Here is a 20,873-nt window from a genome sequence, read left to right as displayed (position 1 = left end):
CTTTGGTGGGGGCTGAAATCAGTGAAAGTCTCACATGGCACCAAGCTTGCTATATTCTCCTCTGAACAACTGCTAGAAATCACCTTTTGATTTTCACTTTCCTCATCCTTTGCTGGTTAAAAAAAAAAAAAGGTAATCTGGTGTTATCACTTCTGCCAGCCTTGATTCCCAAAGTCAAGATGCAAGGGACACATACATCCTCAAATCTCTTATTTCAAGCCTTGATTTTATATACACAAGTTTACATGCAGAAAGCATTGATATGTACTCAACAAAACAGATTTTGCATGTGCAGGAGCTACTGCAGTCTCAGCAGCCCTACGTAAAGATGACAAGCGAGGTAGGAAGACATGCTCTCAGAAATGCAAGAGCTATGGTCACCTATGCAAATTTTCTCAAAATAAACCAGATATATTTACCATCTCAGACTTTCCGGGGTAACTCATATCAATAACATTTCCCAAAGAACAGGCAGTAGTTCTTATTAAGTCAGAAGGCCAAATGATGTGAACTGAGAGGAGGGAGAGGGAGAAAAAGGAATGACAACATGAAAGTTGGTACTGCTGGCAGACAGGTTTGAAACCACCCAGCCTTGTTTATGGCCACGATGCCCAAAGAAATACATGTAGAAGCTGCATTCAATTTAGACTCACTGACAATTGCTGATTGAATTAGAAAGTAATGTGCAAAATTCAGAAACACGAACGAGCACTCATTCCCATACAGCAATTTTTGGCCACAAGAAAGGATCCTTGCAAAAGTACTTGATACAGGTAGGATTCAGCATCCTCAGCCCAGCACTTGTGATGAGATAGATGATCAGAGGCAATTCATTCCTCCTCAGTCACACCAGGAGCTGCCAAGCCCATGTCAGTCCATACAGCAGCCTGTGAGTTTGCTGTTTGGTGGCTGCAGTATGTTCTAGAGGACACTGTGCCCCTCACAAACAGCTGCCCAGAATGTGCCAGGGCTTTCTGAGGACAACTCGGGATACTCTTGCTCTGCAGAGACACAGAACCTGCAGCACAGCTACCTGGGTGGTTTCCCCAGGGTTGCCATGTACTGATTTGTCATCTCAGTTACCGCACCCACAAGTGGCTGTTCTCTAGTATCCCATAGCTGACAGTGGGGACTAAGCCCTAGAAAGCCAGCTCCTGCTCCAAATCACTCTAAATCTTCCTCCTGTGGTCAAGGATGACTAGCTTCTTTAGGGTAATGCTATTCTTGTAAAGGCACCCCACAGCATCATTCACTTGGCACTCTGTGTCCTTGCTGAGTTCTGAGGCACTGCTCATACATCATCCAGGATGGCCTGCAGAAGGTAGATCAGATCAGAGAAGGATCAAGATTAGGGTAAATCTGGTGGTATAACCAGGTCATCCCAAATCATGCTACTTCAGCATGCTGTCCTGGCTCAACCAAATAACCACCTGTCAGGAGGGATCTGGTTTGGAGAAGGTATTCCAGCTCAGAATTAAGAAGCAGAGGTGCAAATGGCACGATTCCCCCATTCCCTGCTTTTCTCCCATGTTTTTGCATTCCTGCACTGCTTTTTCACCCCTCACTCCAGGAGAACACTTTGGAGCTAGCTTGTCCTCTAAGAAGCCAAATCATCATCTGACAGCCCTCTGAATGGATGTGAAAGCCAGACAGGCAGGAAGCCCAGCTGCACTCTGTATTCTTCTCTGCCTTAACCACGAGGTGCTGCTTCTCTTTAGTGTGTTCCCACCTGATAAGAGCTAATGATGCTTCCATCTGTACCCTCCCTCTGCTGGCTGCAGGGAGGTGACAAGTGAAGCCATTTTACGCCCTGCTTGGGACCTTTCCCTCCTCCTTCACTACGCAAGGAGACAGTTAAACTACAGCATCTAATTTTATGGCAGTAACAGGCCAAGCAACAGCTGAGTCCCAAAGACAGGCACGTAGAAGGGGGAACAAATTGCATGAGTCAGACTAAAAGCTTCATAAATATTGACTGGTTTTAACAGTCCCCTGAGGAACAGAGAATCTCATTTTATAACTACATCTCCCTCCCCGTTATGTACTCCCTCCTCTCAGGGAGCTGCACATTATTTTAATTCCTTTCTGCAGTGAAGCTGTGCTGTTCTGTTGGGGACTTTGCATCAGTCCACAGCAGAATAGCCGAGCGCCTTCCAGTGGTGCTTTATATAACAGGACCAGAGCAGGTTTTGTTTTCTGGCTCACTCCAGGGTAGAAATGACACAGGCAGAGGAGAATTCAGAGAACAAATATGTGAAGGACATAGAGGACAGGGTAGTTTTCAGTGCTTTGTACTTCAATTCCTACCAGGTGAAACACAGCTGGAGAGACAGAAGGACAGACAGAATTGGAACACAGAGAAGACACACCAATGCTGTCAGGCCTACAGTGGTTGTGCAGGGAAGAACAGATGCTACAGGACAGCAGGGACTGGACTACCAAGGAGGAAAATTGTTTTGTGGTCAGAGGGAATAGGGTTCTGTGAGCCACTGCTTGGGATGGGGAGCAAAGTGACTCCTGCCTTTCTGAAACTGTGTACAAAACTCACCTCACCCCTGCTGAGAGAGCAGCTCTCCCTCCTCATGCTGAAAGGCTCCTAGCTCCTCCTTGCTTTTCATGGTCTCTTTAGCATCCTGCCTGCCTTCCCCTCTACAGTTTGTCCCCTCCTCTTTCCCGTGCCTGTCATAGCCTTAGAAACACTCTAAGCAAGGAAGCAGTCAGACAAGTCTCCTCCTACATATGGGGCAGGATAAAAAAAAAATCCCATCTCCACCAGCTGAGAGCACATGGTTTCAGCCAAGTACCCTTCTTGGTGCACAGACTGCAGGACAGTTAATACACCCTTCCTCCCAACCTTAAGTAAGGGCTCTTTTCTCCTGGGTCCTGCCACAGCAGGCTGGTTGCCTTGTGACCAAGCAAACAAAGTTTAAGCAGAGACAGAAAGACCACAGCAAATGAATGCTGCTGAGGCTTACCTGAAATACACAGTGCACGTGAAGTTTTCATATGCTCTCAAGAAGTGCTGGAAAAGACAAGAAATCATCCCCCTGTTCAAATGCCAAATGTGCAGCACACAAAGTGTCCTGGAAACATGCCACTCCAAGCAAGGTTCAAGTTCTCCTGCTTTCAGTAGCTCTACGCTGCCTCCTGCATCTTGCAAGCAGCCCAAGAAACCTGCTCAACTCCTATTGTCTGACAATTACTCTGAAATAAGACATATTACTGCTTTGGGGTTAAACTAGGCTATTTGGAGACTCCATCTGTTCTAGAGAGACCAATTAAAGTTAGCAACAAAGCTGAAAGTGACTTTACAGAAATTGGAATTTCATACAGAATACCTGAAGGCTGCTCCAAGTCAGGCTGACCTGCATAGCAGAGAAAAGAACGCACACAGCAGAAGGCTCAGTATACTGAGGAAAATAGTGGGTGAGGGAGCATTCAGATCAACCAAGAGCCTGGATCACTAAGGAAGACTGTGGGGGTGAGGAAGGTTCAAGGTCAAGCTAGAATTCAATCCACCAGTCAGAATCAGGCTCAGTGATGACAACGAGGTTCAAACACAACCCAGTGAGCAACAAACACATCCATACTGACAGAACAGGTCTGAGGTTAAGCTAGAAATTCAGCTTCTAGTTCAACAACCAGATCAATAGGAGCCATAGCCAAGGATATAACTAACCAGCATTCCTCACCCAGGAAAACAGAGTTCCTCAGCCTGTAGGAAGAAAGGGCAGGTGAAGGCCACAGCTCGTGCTAATCAAGCCCACTAAAGTCTATTAATGCCTCATCTCTAGCATACAGAGCTGGTACAGCTGAGCTTATCAGCATCCAATCTGCTTGGGCAAGGTCTTTCCATCCCTATCCTCTTGGCTGGTTGTTTTGGTCAGTTTTCCAAATTGGGTGTATTAAATTACCTGACAATTGCATAGCTTTCTGTAAAGAGAAGCTTCTATATGAAGAGATTCAGGTAAATGGAAGTTAGGGACAGAGCTCCCATCTTTGGGCTGTTGATGTGTTTGAGCTGTAGACACATGCTCAGTGGATGTAGTAGATGTTACTGCTGAGTGAAGTAATTGAGAGAATATGGAGACTGTGTTGTTTTTCTACTGGGAATAAAATATATAAGAACAATTAAATGGAATAATACTTTCAGAACTCAGACAAATGGTCTAAAAGCAAAGATATTAACTAGGTGAGAGTGTTAATTAAACCTAATGCCTCAAGTCAATACTCCCACAACTGCAACAAATGCAAAACGTCACTAGCGTCTGGCAGTGGCTGTCAGGCATCTTTCTACCCACTCATTGAGAGCATCCATCTCTCACCCCTCTTATTGTGTAAATGGAGAATGACAGTCCACTACTTTCCCCACAGCACTCTCTTGGAAGGACTGGCACACTGCATTTGCAAGTTGCTTTGGGATCTGAACAGTTGCAATGACCCAGAACTGAATTTTCTCTACAGTGAAAGAGAAAATCCCAGAGCTCTTCCAACTCCAACTTCCTGAAAGATCCTGTCAATAAACAGTGATGTAGGAAAGTAGGAAAAAAAACAGCCAGAGATATGTGGATTCTGCAAAGGCTTAGGTGTGATGGAGAAATCCATCAGTACATCAAGGCAAAATCAATGTCACAGCCAGTCTCAACACAGACTGGTAGAAATGTGGACACCATTTAGTATCAAGCAAAATGACACTTAACTTTCCTTAAGAATATGGTTTTGAGTCAGAACTACCACAGCCCACCTTGCACTCCCATGCAAGATGGACCTCACCAGGTTATGGCCTCTGCTTCTTGGGGGCTGCCCACCGCCAACCAGTTTGCCATGGATAGCTTAGGGAGAGCGGTGTCTGGAAATGTGCTCCCTGTAGGAGGTGGGCATCCTTCGGTGCAAAGAGAACTTTATGAAGAAAGAAGAGTAGTACTTCAAGATACAGTGTTGGTTCACAAGACTGAGAGGAAAGACAGGATGGTTTTACTTGTCTCTGTAGAAGAAAAAAAAAAATGGGGCCATTTCCTCAGTAGAAAAGCATTTTTTAATGGAAGGATCACATTCAGCTTCATAGGCAAAAAATCTAAGCTTCGACTCCCCATTTTTTAGTAAAAAATAAACATTAAAAGGAATATTAAAGGGCAAGTCATCCTATAACCATCTAAGCTGCACAACAAGTTTAAAGGAAAGTTAGGGATCAGAAGCCAAAAGCCCAAACAAGGAAAAGACATTATTTTTTACTTAAGATGAAGTGTAGGTACCATCAGATGAAGCTGTATTGGGTGATCTGGCATGATGTGGTGTCCAAAAAGCACAAGAGATGAGTCACTGGGAGTGCATGTACAAGTCAGAGCTTGGTCAAAGTATAGTACAAATGATTCAGTGCTGCAGATGATGATTGGCAGAAGTAGCAGAAGTGCAGAAGAAAGGCTAGCGCTGTTACTGTGATAGCATTTTTCTTGACAAGGTTGTAATAGAAAACTTGTAGCAGGTCCCTGCTCAATTGTGATGGACAAGCAGCAAAGAGAAGCCAAGCCAAGACATGGTGATGTCCTGAGAAAACATGGGATATGTGCAGTGTGCCTCATGACTCTGCTCTAAACTAATAAAACATAGCTGTGTGGACAGAACTGGCATCTGGCCTTCCACTTCTTTTCCCCAGAAAAAAGAAGACAGTTGCCCATCCTTGATGTATTCCATGTCTGCTGCCAAATTTGCACTCCCCCACTCAGACACAATCCCAAAATAGGATGTGATGCCTTTCCCGTTGACAAAGCCATAAGTCACTGTGAGCGAGACACACTCAATATCTTCCAATCACTTAAATGGAAAGAGCTCTCCCCCTCTGTTTCCCAGCATTTCAGCACTCATTATACCTCACATTAATTAATATAGGCAGTAAAAAGTGTGATGATAAATTACAAAAACCCATTAACCTGATTCTGTCCAAACTGGTGACATATGGCAACTTGTATGTTAGACAGATCTTCCCTGCTAATGTGGAAGTCCTCATGCCTGAACTCCATTAAAGCTACAGCCATGAAAGAATATTCTTAATGTATGCACGTATGGATGTACATACGGAATGTATATCAATGTGCATGGACAGGGCATGCCTGTGGGAACATCAAAATTCATTAGATCAATCTGATATGAGATATATTGAACAGGTTCCATCTGACGTCTGTTACTGGGTTGTTCTGTCCACTCCCAAAGGAGTGAATCATATTGACAGGTTGAATTATATCTCAAGAGATATTTTTCTCCCCTCCTCCAAAGGCCATTTGCAATCGCGGCACATCCACTGCCTCTTAAAAGTGAGCTCATCTGGCACTGGGTTGCATTGAAGTCCTCCACCGTGCTTGAAGAAAGAATGCTTTTGGGTGGTGGGTACGTGGAGAAGATGCGGTCCATCCAGCTGTCCCTCGGAATGCTAGCCATCTTGACCATGACTGTGTATGTCCCATCTACACATGGAGTGCCTTTTTTCCTACTAGGTAAGCTGGAATACAGGCTAGATGACACAGGTAGGTCGTTATCTTTTTGCTTTGCTTTGCTGCTTGTCATGGCCATGCCACACTTGCTTATCCGTGCAAGAAAATTAAAGCAACCATGAGCTATACTAAATAATCAGTCAACATGGCTAGTACCCAGGGACTTGATCATATCAGCACATACTTCTGGTCTGCGGCTGGTCGCATATTCATATATCACACTGCTAAACAATGAAAATAGCAGATCTGGTGAAATCTGGTAGTGGTATTTTCTTCTTTCTTCCTGAGAGAAAATTTCCAAGGATATTATATTAAAATACCAGAGAGTAGCAATCCAAATATGTACCATATGAGATGTGACAGCTCCTAAATGTCAGGAGTAGGGTGCTGCTGAACTTTTTTTAATCACAAAACTTCTGTTTATATGTTCTTCTCCCATAATTTAAATTAATCTTAGCTTGAACTTATTCCACAGGAAAATGTCAATCATTAATCTTCTTTCTTAGGGAGACTTGGCAGCAGGAAAAAAATTAAAGCGGCTAAATATAGGCTAGGAAACAACATTGCTTTTCAAATGATTTTTCCTCTTATATCACCTATTTATTTTTGTAATGACAACCAAAACATTCCTGAGGCCACCTTCTCTAAATCCAGCTTCTGTTTAGTTTTTACTATAGTGTTTATATACATACATGGTTGTTTTTTTTTCTGTATCCAATCCCTCAGATGACTAAAAGTGGCTCTTTGAAAACTGTAACTGTCTTTCAGGCTTAGGTTTATAGCACACAAACTGCAGGTCTTGCAGAGTGCATAGCCCTGCTCAGCTCCTCGGGTTTGTTTCCTGAAATCACACTCGGCTTCAGCTGCACCATTAGGTGGGGGCAAACCTAGCCACACATATACTGGAAGCATCACCTTGGGGTGCATTCTCACACACTCTCGAGCATCTCAGGGACTCATCTGTCACATTGCTTTGTTTTGTCTGTATCAAAATTATTTGCATTCATCTCATCACAGCTATGCAGGTCTGATGGCTGTCCGAGACCCATTGCTCCCTTCTAATCTCCTTGAAGGGGTTGAGGTGAAGTCCTGAAGATCCCAGGAGAAGAGAAAAAATGTCTTTCTGCATCATTTCTTTGCATTTTATGTGGATTTTGTGGGCATATTCTAGGGTTTGGCAAGGTCTGGGTGTGGGAGTTACACAAAAGATTTTGGGGAATGGTCACTCTGCGATTTTATGCTCCTCCCAAAAATGAATGCACCACACAAGTTCCAGATGCCCCTCGAAATCTGTTTGGCAGAGCTAGAGGCATCCCAGAGCCTTGTCCAGTCTGCTCATCCGATCCTTGTGTCCATCAGATGCTGCTGAAGCCCTGACCTTCACAACCACTCATTTGAGGGTACAGCCACAACCACTAGAGAAAAACCACTGAGAAAGCTCCCAAAATGGGCCTCATACAGAAGCCCAAATTGCTACAGGAAAGCAGTTTGGGGAGGATTTTTCCTGGAAAACAGGGAAGGAAATTAGGCATGGCTGACAGCAACCGTTAAGAGGATTCCTTGGAGCAAAAGAGGCTCGCTTTAAACTCCTCCACACTTTGCCTACAAGCAAAATGAATCGTTTAATACCACAGGCAGCCAGAGAGCCCAGCCCCAGCGCTGGGTGAGCACAGGGCTAGATGGAATGCTGCACGGCTCTTCAGCTACATGCACACAAAAGGAATATCTCCCACTTCCACCAGTCCTGGGGAGATGGATGGGATGATGGGGCAATAAGGGGAGTGCTTGCAGAAGAGGTCTTAGCCTTAATTTTTTGTCTTAATGTTGGGGGATGGAGGGTCCATCCGTTTTGGCACTAGAGACTGAGAATGGCATGTTTCATATGCTGCAGATAACCGAGTGCTTCCGGAGAGAGAAGATACAAATCACAAGGACACACTGCTTCCTCTGCTTAATAAGAAGTTTGCATGGAGGACACCAGGAAATTTTGGTAAGCAAATGGGATGGGAGATCAAGCTTCATTCCTGTATGAATGCTTTGGAGGTAAGGAATCAACTCAGATTTTTTGCAGAGAGGAGGTCAAGATTTTTCTCCGTGTTACATGTACAGACACCAAATTTAAGCCCATCCTGTGTGTTGGGACAGGCTCCAAACTCAGGCTCTCTAAAGAGAAACTTGGGCATTCCACGACACTGCACACAGCAATTGCAAACGCCAAATGGATTAACGAGGTCAGAACTTCCCACGGCCACTGCAGTGTGGGAAGGGGCTGGGCCATGGGTGGTGGTCTCAGGGCAGGAAGCTCATTTTCCCTGCAAAAACAACAGAGAATGAAGCTCAGAAAATTTTTTACCATGGAAATCCATTAATCAAAATCACTCAGTGCTCCTCCCCAGCCCCTTGTTAATGCAGTGAGGCAGTAGTTAAACAATCCAGGGACAAATAGATAAATACAAATAAATCAAGTCCTTACACTAACAAAGGCATTCTTCTTGCAAAGGGGACGCATTCAAAAAATAACATTTTTATGATTGCTTTATGGATTATTGCACTTATTACTCCTGGAGGAAAGGCTGCATTTTATGCCAGACAATTGAATATAACGAATCTCTGAGCAGAGCACAGACAGAGGATTTACAGCAGGCAGTTTCTCAAAGCATCCTCCATAAATTAACTTCCTTCCCTCTGCTTGAGATAATCCGTTCCAAATTTCGACCGCTGCTCATTTTCTATTCATAGCAGCCATTGGCCAAGCTTACTCTTTGTGGGAAGTTGAGCCAAAATCAGCACTTGAAATTCTGAAAGAGGCAAAAATGTGTAGAATAATAATAATAAAATCAATTATAACGATAAGCTCTTAAGGGGCACCTTTTACTTATGGATGCATAAAGACACATTTAAGAGGAATCTGCCTGTGGATGTTGCTGGCAAAGCAAGGGAAGGAGCTGAGCCCCCCTACCTGCCCATAGCCCCAACACTCTGGTGTGATGGGTTTACTTAAGAACTGCTGATTTTTCTGTTTTATATCTATCAGAAAATATTCAGTAGTTTTCAACTAAACTGTTTCTTTCTTGGAGGAGAAACTGAGAACGGAGGCAGTTCTTTTTTTGGCACCTTTCTCCTTACTTTCAAATGTTAAAAAAAAGCCTGAGTCTGGCAATGTGTGCTGAAGCCTTATGTGAGGTCAGGGAAATGAGCTTCTAAATCCCCCAGGAGATGCAGACCAACACCCACTGCCCCGTCAGGAGCAGACAGCACGGACAGCCCAGGGCTGGTGTTCGGCTCTTGGGCTGAACAGAGACATTCTTGAGCAATTTCCTGTCTCTTCTGCTTATTTTAGTGCATATTTTCACAAACTGGCACTGCGAAGCAGCTGATGGCTTTGTGTTCTCCTTTCAAAACTGCTCCAGCTATCTTATTCGAAATCATTAACTGCTTTTAAGCTCAGCTTGGCCCTGGAATAGCGTCCCTCACCCTTCAAGAGGAGTGAGATGGGAAACCCACAATCTCTCCTGCAGCTTTCCTATTGCTAACCCAGTTCAGCTGGAGCCTCAGATTCTGTCCACAGAACCTGACTCTCTCCCTGACATCTCATGGCATCTCACTTTGCCCATCTGTGTGCACAGGCTTTAGACAGCCTGGTGCAGTGCTCAGCCTGATGATCCATGAAGACGGTGCCTGGCATCCAGATGCTGAGCAGAGAAGGGCACAGCAGAGGCTGGGCAGGAATTAAAGGGTAAATGCGTCTTTCCTTGTCAACCTATAGACAGGAGATATAGAATCAATAAGGCTGGAAAAGACTGCTAAGATAATCTAGTCCAACCATCAACTCATCACCACCATATATGAAGAAACTGCATCAGATCTGAGCTTCAGGAATTACCAATGTGACTCTCTTCCTTTGCAGACTGGGAGCTGGCAAAGAAATTTGACGACTTTGAACAGGTGAGAGAAGCAAATGCACAGACACATACACGTCTACTGTTGCATAAATAATACCCTAGCTAAGTTGGAAAAAAAGAAAACAAGAAAAACCAGATGCTAAAAGAAATCTCCATGGAAGACGGAAGGAGAAGGGCAGGTCTTGGTGTCTGCCTGTGCATTGCATCAGCTTCCTCTATCCATGCTGGGCTCCAGCACCCACGGCCCCTGCATGCCTTCCCCCGACTGGCACTTCTCTGTGTTCCCTGCCAGCGAGGCAGATGCAGCCCATGCCCTGAGCCTCCCCAGTTTGCTAGAAAAGAGAAGCTGCAGGTGGAGGCAAAACACTTTGGGCTTTCACGTAGTAAGCAAGTCAGCAAAAGCTGTGGATAGGAGGACACAAGGAGGTGCTCCAAGAGCAGATCCTCCTGAAACAGTCCTGCTCCTGTGGGTGCTGCCTGCAGGGCTGCCTACAGCCTGCCTCTACCACGTTGTGTTGATGTGTTGAGTGCCGTCCTCCTGACAGAGCAGTTGCTCACTGCTGCGTTTGTTTCTCAACAGCTGTTGAAGTTTAAGGATCAGCTCTCAGCTGAGGAAGGGTCAGAGATGGCCGATGCCTTGGAAAGTCTCTCAGCATCCCAGCCCAAAAAACGTGGTAAGTGTTGGGTTAGAGGCCTGCCTATGGCTCTGGCTGGCAGCAATCATCCCATCCAGCTCCCTGTTCCAGCATTTCCTATCTGTAGCAGAACAGTGACAATAAGCACGCCCCCAGCACGCTCTGAATAGAGTGTATTGGCACTCAGGACCTCACCAGAGGCAGTTAGAGCAGCAGCCTGAGAATAACTATGGAGCTATTCAGAGGGCAGTTTAGTAGGAACATATCCCCACAGGGCACCCCTCACTCTCCTGCAGGGCACAAAGCTTGTGCTGGAGGCATAATGAGGCATGTGGCCTGCATGCGTCCACATCCACCAAGGTCACTGCTTCCCTGCAGAGAAAAAAGCAGCAATTGTTTGAGCTGCTGAAAAGAAGCAAAGAAAAGGATGTGGAAATCAAGCAGGAATGCAGGGAGCTAAGAGCTACTGTGTCCCCAGTCAGCCCCTCTGTTCTCTGCAGCACATCCCGGGAGCTTTGCACTCCTGCAGGGCTGCCCAAGAGCACAAGGACATGCTGCTCATGTTGGCAGCAGAGGACTCCTTCACAAAGCAGGGACAGTGTAGAACAGTAGTCACTAGTTGCAAATCTGGCCTCACCCCAAAAGAGCTCCTTCTGCCCTTACCCCACAAGCTCTGTGCTCATGCAGGCTGACAATCTGCCAGACAGGCAAGGGAACATCCCCCTCCGTGCAAGGCTGGCTTATGTGCTTAGGTGATGCTTAGACAATCTGTAATCTGTAAGCAACCTTGGAGACTGTCATTAATTTGGCTTATCTCATTCATGCTCCCACCAGTCTGGGAGAATCAACTGTACATAAAACTGCTTCTCCCAGCCAGGTTTAAATCAGATTCTGCCAGAAAACAGAGCAGAGAGCCTTTGTCTTGTCTATCCATTCTGGGAGGAGCCTGTGTCTCAGCCTGAGCACTGCTGATTTAGTAGAAGTTTTCTCCTACAAAAAAACAAGTTGAAATTCTTTCTCACACTTGACACCTGTACAGAGTTCAAAGAACCAGGCAGGCTGGTGATACACTTACTTTTTTCCAACACCAAAATCCACATAATTCCCTGATTTTTCTTCTTGTAAGATCCCACAGTGGTAAGTGTTGTTTGGAAGACAGCTGGAAGCAGAATGCTATAGTGATTGAGCTTTTAAAAGTAATTGTAGGGTCCAGATCAGGTGTTTCCAGGTCAGTATCCTGCTTTTCCCATCAGCCATGGGTGAGAAGCCCTGTCCACAACTCAGGGGCTGCAGAACTGATATGTAGTACCAGTACACAAGAAAGAAAAAGCTGATTCCTGACATTAGTGAAAGAGAGCAAAAGGAACAGCAAACCATTATAAATCATGACCCCTTCTTTACACTTTAAGAAACTGAAAGGATCACCTTCTAGAAGTGTTATACAAACTCTTAACACTCCAACTCTCTCAGGATACTGGGCTTTTGAAACCAACTCCAGGAAGCGATGGGAAGTTGGAAAAAAAAGTCTCTTGGATGCTAAAACTCTTCTCTTGTATTCCTCTCCAGCCTGCTTTTGGAAATACTGCATCTGAAGGCTTGCTAGGACTTGAAGAAGAAGATGGGTCCTTCCCCAAACTGCGTGCTGGGTGTTAATGTGTTAAGAGTTTGTTCTGTTCTCTCATCTCGTTGCTAACTTAGATGCCACCCTCTGTGACTACACCACAGCCAAGTCTAAGAGGCACCACAATAGGTGCAGGAAGCTCCCTGCCACCTCTGCTGCTCCTTCCTTCCAGGCTTCACCTTCCAAGGTCTTCTGCTTGGAAGATGTTCCCCAACTTCACTTGCTGTACCATTCAGATTGCTGCCACCATACATTCTTGCCCTTCTCACCAGGTCTCCAAAGGCACCAAACACCAACCCAGCCCCCTGAGCTCAGCCCTCTGCCCACTTGCAGACGTTGCTCACAGTGGGGCCTGGGTTTTCTGTCGTGTCCCATGAGCAGGTCTCAGAAGCCCCAGCACCCTCTGATAGGAAAGGAAGGCAGTTTGGGTGCAATGGGAGGGCTCAGGGCTGCCTGCCTTGGCTTGCTGAGCCAGAGCTGTTGTTCCTTGTCATGTCCCACCAACATATGCAGTAGGTTTGGGGGAGGACGGGCACAGAAGTCTGGATCTTTTGGATGTCACTCCAATAAAGATTTTCTGTTGCACAGAAGCACACGCTGTTTTCTTTCTCATTCCCTTCAGTGGCCTAAAGGGGGAGTACACTTCCATGGATGTGGGCTCTGGTTACATAATGGATCATAAAGCTCCCATTAAACACCTTGTTAGAGCAAGGCAGGTTTGTTTTAATATGCCTCAGGAGCATGTCCTTTCTTTAGCCACAACATGGGCATGTGTGAGGACTGCTGTACTCATGGGACTGGACCATCCCTACTCACTTCTACCTACTTTACCCCAAAAAGATCGAGACGGTTTTTCCTACTGCAGAATTGACTGAATCATAAGGTTTGAAACAGACCATTAAGAACATCTGATCTGATCCAACTGTCAAACTGTCAGTTCTCTGCACCTGTCCTATAGGAAGTGATCACAATCCACCAATCACAATCACATTATCTAAGTTCACTTGCAAAGCAGAAGGATCATGTTCCCACAGGTCTAAGTTCAGAATAAATCTTGAAGCCATTGATGTTTGCTTTGAGATTTCCAGCAGTATAGATGACAGCAGAATTCAGTAGGCACTGTGAAAGCATGGACTGATTTTCACTAGAATTGAACTGACTCTCCAGTCCTATGTAGTCATGTCATTTAACTGCAGCTTGCATGCTACGTATTATCCAGAACTTTACTTTTCCCAAAGTACCAATTACCACGTTACACTAAAAAAAAAAAAAAAAAGCAGTGATTCAGAAGAAATTTCCCCTTCTGTGTTGCATTTGCGAACCTGAAAAAGCTAAGTGGAAACACACCTTCACATACCCTCACAACAGCAACAAATGCAGGAAAAAGTATGGCCTACTGCTAAGAGAAGGGCATGTCTTCCCTTTAAGCTCACAGTACCCAGACTACTTGAATGTTCCCTACATGCTGCTATGTTGGCTGCTTCTGCTGGAGTGCTGAACATCAATGCTGAAAGCAATTCATTTGCAAGTTCAGAGAGTATGTAGGGACGTCTTCACTAGACTCACCATTAGCAAGGACTCCTGTCTTTCCTTGTAAATGCAGAACAGAACTTCTCCTCAAGTGCCACCTCTACATTATGGCTGTTTGCACCTCACCCATGCTTTGGCAGTCAAACTTACTGAAGTTAATGACCCAGAGACAATAATTAAAGGATTTTCTTCAGGCATTCTACTTGAGCATGTTGAATTGTTAACAGAAAATCCTCACAGGCATCACAATGGATTTGCAAGCAGGCAATACGGGGCTGCAGTATATTCTCTTGTTGACCTCCATACTACACATGATAACTGAATCTATCTAGTATTATTTGAAAACAAATCATGGTACCCAACCCTTCAGACATCACCATACTCTAAACAGCACCTGTCAACTTATGGATGTTAAAGGAGACTGCAGTGTGTTTGGATGGGCAGATGAACAGGAAGGCCATTGCTTTCTCCCCATGCAGTGATTTGAAGCTTCCAGGTCCCAGTTTCAGGCAGCACCACCAGAGATCTCTGTCCAGACTTGCTTTCATGTTTTCCTTCAGATGGAGAGCATTTCTGCATCCAAGTACAAGCTTTAAAAACCCTCTTTATTTAAAGCCCACACTAATACCAGCTGACTGCTGAAATACTTTAATTATCTAACAGTTTCTTTGCAGATCAGATGTGTCACCATTGGATCCCTCTGATGCAAGCCTTCCAAAATATGCCCTATAATAAGTCTGTCCATGCTGCTTTTGAAAGACAACTATATGAGAGGTCAGGAGTACATGACCTACATAATCTGCCCATAGCCCATACATATGGCTGCTTGGCAATCAGATTATCTGCAGACTGCCTGGGTGAGCTCAGTGCAATAAGATAACTGTTTACTGAACTACAGGGCAGGCTCAGGATAGGTGGCTTCAGTAGACTCCAGAGGACAGGGAGCTGAGCTTGCGCTGGAGTCCATTTGTGGATTTGCTTCTAGCATAGACAGAAAATCCTCATCTCAGATCAACACTCAGTCCCAAATCCTTCATCTGCAAACTTAAAGGTAAAGTGAACAGTGGGACTCAGGGATATGCACTGGATTCTGCCTGCCCTTCTGAATGGGAACCTCATTGCCCACTACAGCCTGAGCAGGGGCAATTGCCCAAGTTCCAATCCTTAGAACACCTTTAATCTCAAGGACTCATTCAGTTAGCTGATAGACAGGTGCCTCACATTAGATCAGGAAATTAACACTTATTTCTCTCTCTTGCCTTATTGCAACTCTCTGCCTAACACAGGGTAAGCACGTGGTAAGATAGAGAAGCAAACTGTATTCCTAAATAATCCTTTTTCTGTGGATCATCTTTTGCAATTCTAAGGATTATTTATACCCAGGAATAGCAATCCAAGGCATTTAGCTGATGTAGACTATAGTCTAACAAGGAGGTTTAGAAGAGATCAGTTTGGAATCTGAGCACTGAAATGTCAGCCAACAGCTCTTTTCAGCTGTATTTCATGATCTGGAAAGAAGCGAAAAGCAATGAAGCAGAATTCAAGATAACCTGTTTTACTCTGAATTGAAATAGAGAGAACAGGCACATGTTTACATGTTATCAGACTAAGAAATGCTTGAACTTTTACAGTTGCATATGCGATTATGCCCTATGCACACATCAAGAGACTAAAATAAGGCATACAATGCAGATGGCCTAGGAAGTAGATGACTTCATATTTGGACACTATCCTATGTTATGCATAGGGAGGACTGAAATGCATTTGTTAGCTTACAGGAGGAAGCTGACAGTCTCGCCACATGTCAGGATATGCTGTACAATGAAAACATTTCTAAATTTGGTGCAAGGAAGACTGTTAAAAGCATCAGAGCAAATCCTAAGATTTTTTTCTTTCTTCTTATTCAGATCAACTCCTAATGATATCAGTAAATGTCTTCTCCCAAACAGCAGTTCAAATACAATATGGATTTGTTCCATAGCTATTAAATCCTCCCTTCATCTAACAGAAAAACACCTTCTTGAAATACATGCACAAAGCAAACTGCCTGCATTTCATGGACTGCTGTTGGCTTTTCAGAGAGTTTTATTTTAAATCCAAAAATTCGAACAGTCTTTGCTAGGAGAAGGGATTTCTGCAGGTTTAAGACATAAATGCCATACGATTAAACCATGCATTTTTTTCTGTCTCCTCCTATCAGTGGCACTGTGCTCAGCTGTGAGAGCATTCTGATCTCATGAACTGAATTAGTTACTATTTGTAAATGCAATGTTTGTAAAACACAACGTGAAGAAGGTTTTGCAGGAGGTCAATTCCTTGAGTGCTGAATCATTAGTCAATGACAAGATGTGCTCTGATGCATCTTCCACATTTCTGTGATGTTTCCTGTATGGCATCAATCACTCAGAACAGAAGAACCTATAGGCAGAAAAGCAGTAAACATTATGCCTTCTCAAATCAGAACCGCAAGGATTAGACAAAGACAACATAAGGAGAAGAAAAAGCTAATAAATACTTCTTGAACGGGAGCTGTACTGATTTAGAGGATTCAAACTAAACTGTGTCACTATCCATGTTATAGAAGAAGCCCTCCTTTCTCAAGGCTCCCTTTCCGAACCTACTGGCATGACCTGAGCATTTCCATGTGATTAAGAGCAGGGGGGGCTCTCCAACCTGCCCACACCCGGACACTTTGGCTTACTTGCAGGAACTGCTAACCCTTGGTGTTGCCAAGACGACTCACTCCGATCCGATCAAGAGGAACTCCAAACCGTCTCTTAGGCAGCTCAACTACTTTCCTGCAAGGGGAAAATGGGAAAGAAGGAGGGAAAGAATTATGGAAAGACATCATAGGAATAACCAAAAGCGTTACTACATCTTTGATTCCTCCATTCATCCCACTCACAATTTTACCATTCAGACAGAACAGCTGTGCAGCAGCAGCTGAAGATGTGAGAGCTTGAAAACAAAATACTTTACTTCTCTTAAAAATTAATGGATAAGAGTGGCACCTGCTTTACAGACTAGCACTGAAGCACTACCCCGTTTTAATCCTGCAGAACCCTTTCCCCAAAATCCTATCTATCAAACACTTTTACACAGTTCATCAGCCCACAGGCAATACTCTTTCCAACACAGATTAGGCATAAGGTGATGCAACTGGGACCAAGGCTGCTGAAGTCATACTGAGCCTGATCTGATAAAAAGAGGCATCAAACCATTTGAGTTAGAAGAGACCCCTTAAAAGACATCTGGTTCAACTCCCTCCACTGAACAGTGACACCCACAGCTCCATCCCCAGCTCAGAACCCCACCCAACCTGACCTTGAGTGTCTCCAGGGATGGGGTACCATCACCTCTCCGGGCAACGTGTGCCAGTGTCTCACCACCCTCAGTGTAAAACAAACCAACCCCTTTTTCCTTACATCCAATCTAAATCTCCCCTCCTAGTAGGAAACCATTCCCCCTTGTTCTATCTCAACAGATCCTGCTAAAGAGTTTGTCCCCTTCCTTCTTACAGCCCCACTGAACTATACAGACTGGTTTACAACAGATGCATTCTGCATATGCACTGGCTGCAGTATTGCTGTGGTCTGTAGTTAAACAGTAAAATTGCAAAATCACATCAAGAAGAAAGGCTGAGGAGCCTGAGAGGTTCTGTGGCTGAGCTTCCCCTCTGGTGGCCATCTGTAGCCATAGCAGGACAATCCACTTACACTGTCTTGTCTGCTGCTCCCTTTCTGCCTTCCAAATGAGACTGTACCAACTTCAGCACTTACTAAGGGTAAAGTGATGTATTCCATTTAAAGTGCCCTCTCTTAACAATAATATATACATAAATTAAAAATTCCAGGGTATCTTTCCACATGCCAGCCACGTGCCAAAAAGAAATCAAAACTGATTTTGTTGTCTCAAAGTGATACACAGATAAATAGTTCTGCTTAAGGACTTCAAAATTTTATACTTTACCATTTTTAGTTATATTCAAAAAATTCTACTAGCAGGCTAGATGAATAAGTAGAAAAATGACAAGAAACACAAGAGAAGAAAAAAGCACAACAAAAAAATAACTGATACGTTGACTGGCTTTTGGGAGTACTTCCTATTTCCAGATTAAGCTTTAAGCATGCTTTTAAATACATTACAGATGGGGGGATTCCATCCAGCAGCAGAAGGAGGGAATAAGACAATTCAGCTCTTTCAGGCATGGTGAACATCACTGCCTGCTTTGCCTCAGACTTTCACCACCTGTACCAAGTTGTTCTTCGGCCCTCAGTTAAAAACATACTCATCTCCTAACTTGTACTGTGGAGGTAATGGTGTACTGCTGTATTGATTAAAGCCTGGCTTGTCATAAGTTGATCAAGATCTTGAAGCTTTTCTCCTTGGAAGACCATTCTGTATCCTGACTGTCCATTCTTACAATATGTTCTTCATCTCAATATTCCAGATGTGCACCACCAAACCTTCTCTTCACCTCTGCCTCATTTGCTTTTGAACTTCACGCATACACTGGCTTTAAATAATTTCAGGACCAAAAAACTAGCTTTAAACTGCTTTTTTTTTTGGTACATTTCTTTCTGTTGCTGTGAGCAAATACTCACGTCCTTGAATGTTCTTTGTTATCCAGATGACACTTTAAGGATAAATGAACTACTGCGTATACTATCCATCACAGCTGAAAAACTATACATCATGCAGCCAGAATGATCTCTGAAGAGTTTCTGATACCCTGATCAGACGTATCTCACAACTGCAGTAAAATTGTTAGTGGCTAAAGCTACATCATTTGCATCCAGGACGACATATCAACAGCTTTCTCCCACCTTTATCACTGGTAGGGCCCAGTTCTTTACCTCTGTTTGCCTTTAGCATCCACAGATGTCGCAGAAATTCTGTCGATTGGGGAACCAAATCCTGGAAAACTCCTTTTCTTCTTTGTCTCAGTCACATCGTTCTCCAGAGACACCAGTTCATCAAGAAGGAGCAGTTTGGCTGCCAGGCTGGAGGCTGACTTCTCCTCACTGGCAGTAGGATGCACTGCCATGTCCAGAGCAGCAGAAGGGTCCAAAGACTGCAGAAGAAAACAGCAATGTTAGTTTGTTGCTGAAGAAAAATGATTTCAGGTACATTCTAATCAAAGGAGTAATATGATGTAATATGTTTGTGGACAGTAGTAGTGGTCCATGCCATGGTTGTGGTGGTGGCACTTCCTACTGCTGATGAGTATAACCAGGGATGGATCGTATAAAACTCTGACCTTTATATGAGGAGGAGCAATGATGCAACAATACTTTCATGAAGGTTCTCAAATCACCCTCTGATTTTCCCTTCTTTCAGTTGCAAGTGCTACTAAACAGTTATTTCTGTTCCTTTTCAGGGTTATAAAACTTTTATAAAGGTCTGAAACAGAACTGCACCTTCAAAAAAAACCACCAACAACAAAAAAACCCTCACCCTTACAATTAAAAATAATAATAGTAAAACAAAATAATAAAAAGCTACAATAATGCAATAATGCTTGAAAGTGGATGGCAAAATAATTCTCTGCTCTTGAGTACTAAGTGTGCTTCTACTCATTTAATCTTTGAAAGGGTATTATGAAATTGTAAAAAGTAAAGAGACTGTTAAATGGTAATCAGAAGTAGACAAAGGTTTTCTTATGAGTCACTGGACAAAGCACAACTTCATAGATGAGCAAAGAAATGAGTGTTGGGGTGAGGGTAAAATAGAGGGTTGAAAAACTTAAGGACAGCAAGGAGTCAAGTAAGGACTAGCAAAATTAGCAATTTCTTAAAACAAAAAACAAAAACCCCACCAACGGTTCCCCCTTTCTTTAGATGAATTCACTAGATTTAAAATAAATGAGGAGTTACTTTTTTAAAACATAAAATGAAGTAGAATGCATTGTCTAAGGATGTCACAGATAGCAAGATTTTAAACTGCTTTAAAGACATTCGGCTCCATCAGCAGCTAAAAGAACACCCTGATCCAATGCAGAATCTGGATCAGGAAGCCTCCGAAGATGTTGTGCTCTTACACTCACTTCACAAACATTTGTCATTGACAGAGACAAGATATCAGGTCTCTGTGGCATCAGAATAGCAGCTGGTACAAGGAATGGATCCCTCCAAGCCCTATTTTCTATAACCAGTATTATTTTGTATAACCAAAGCATGCTCACTTGAAGACAGTGTGCAAGGCAGAAGAGAATTATTTGTCAGTACACATCTAACTCCTAAACTGAACTATAAAACACCACACAGTCAAACAGTGCTACTCCATTTAAACTTTTAGAACTTTGATTTTTATGACATGCAACCATTACACAAACATCTTTGCTGCCACATCTGTTTTAGGGCAAGGTGACTTAAAAGAGAGTGGACTAGAAGCATTTTCAGATGCAATCCCTGCATATCCTACTAGATGAAACTAGAGACAGGAGCTCTCCCATTGTGCCCACTGTTTTCCTTTGCCAAATTAGGCAAGTTTCTCTGGCCCTTCTCTTTTCTGGCTCTTGTACTTCCTTTAACTGTTAAGTTTTACGCAGGCAGTGTTCTATCAGAGCTCTCCTTGTGGCTCCAATTCACATTATTATTTGTCTTTTAAGAAAGAGGGAAACTTTCAGTCTTAGCTTATTACCCCCCTCCCAGCATCCATTTCCCCCTGCTGAGTTCTCTCTCTAAAGTCATTGGAAAGC

At 43.8% G+C, this 20,873-nt stretch overlaps 2 protein-coding genes across 4 annotated transcripts in view; one reads left to right on the top strand and one right to left on the bottom strand.

Moving 5' to 3' along the window:
• The first annotated feature begins 6,368 nt into the window (after window positions 1-6,368).
• UTS2B (urotensin 2B) lies at window positions 6,369-12,614 on the top strand. Its single transcript, XM_042820957.1, has 5 exons — window positions 6,369-6,518; window positions 8,377-8,475; window positions 10,393-10,430; window positions 10,968-11,061; window positions 12,589-12,614. Exons 1-5 carry the CDS (start codon window positions 6,395-6,397, stop codon window positions 12,612-12,614), a joined length of 381 nt encoding a protein of 126 aa, XP_042676891.1. The 5' UTR covers window positions 6,369-6,394.
• Window positions 12,615-15,858: 3,244 nt separating this feature from the next.
• The window catches only part of OSTN (osteocrin), an 88,966-nt gene continuing 83,951 nt past the window's right edge, over window positions 15,859-20,873 (bottom strand). For 2 of the 3 annotated variants that reach the window (XM_042820978.1, XM_042820980.1), the window contains 3 exons: window positions 19,030-19,247; window positions 16,892-16,971; window positions 15,859-16,591 (listed from right to left, as the gene is read on the bottom strand). In XM_042820978.1, the coding sequence (XP_042676912.1) occupies window positions 16,569-16,591; window positions 16,892-16,971; window positions 19,030-19,247 (321 nt within the window). In that variant the 3' untranslated portion in view covers window positions 15,859-16,568. Of the gene's footprint in view, window positions 16,592-16,874; window positions 16,972-19,029; window positions 19,248-20,873 lie in introns of all 3 variants that reach the window. The other variant, XM_042820981.1, reaches the window with a different exon arrangement.

Source organism: Centrocercus urophasianus, unplaced genomic scaffold (assembly GCF_019232065.1).
Source record: "Centrocercus urophasianus isolate 14NV4802_14NV808 unplaced genomic scaffold, USGS_Curo_1.0 seq_19, whole genome shotgun sequence".
NCBI classification, from domain to species: domain Eukaryota; kingdom Metazoa; phylum Chordata; class Aves; order Galliformes; family Phasianidae; genus Centrocercus; species Centrocercus urophasianus.
Note: the sequence above shows the minus strand (reverse complement) of the source record. Positions and strands in the feature narration are given on the sequence as shown.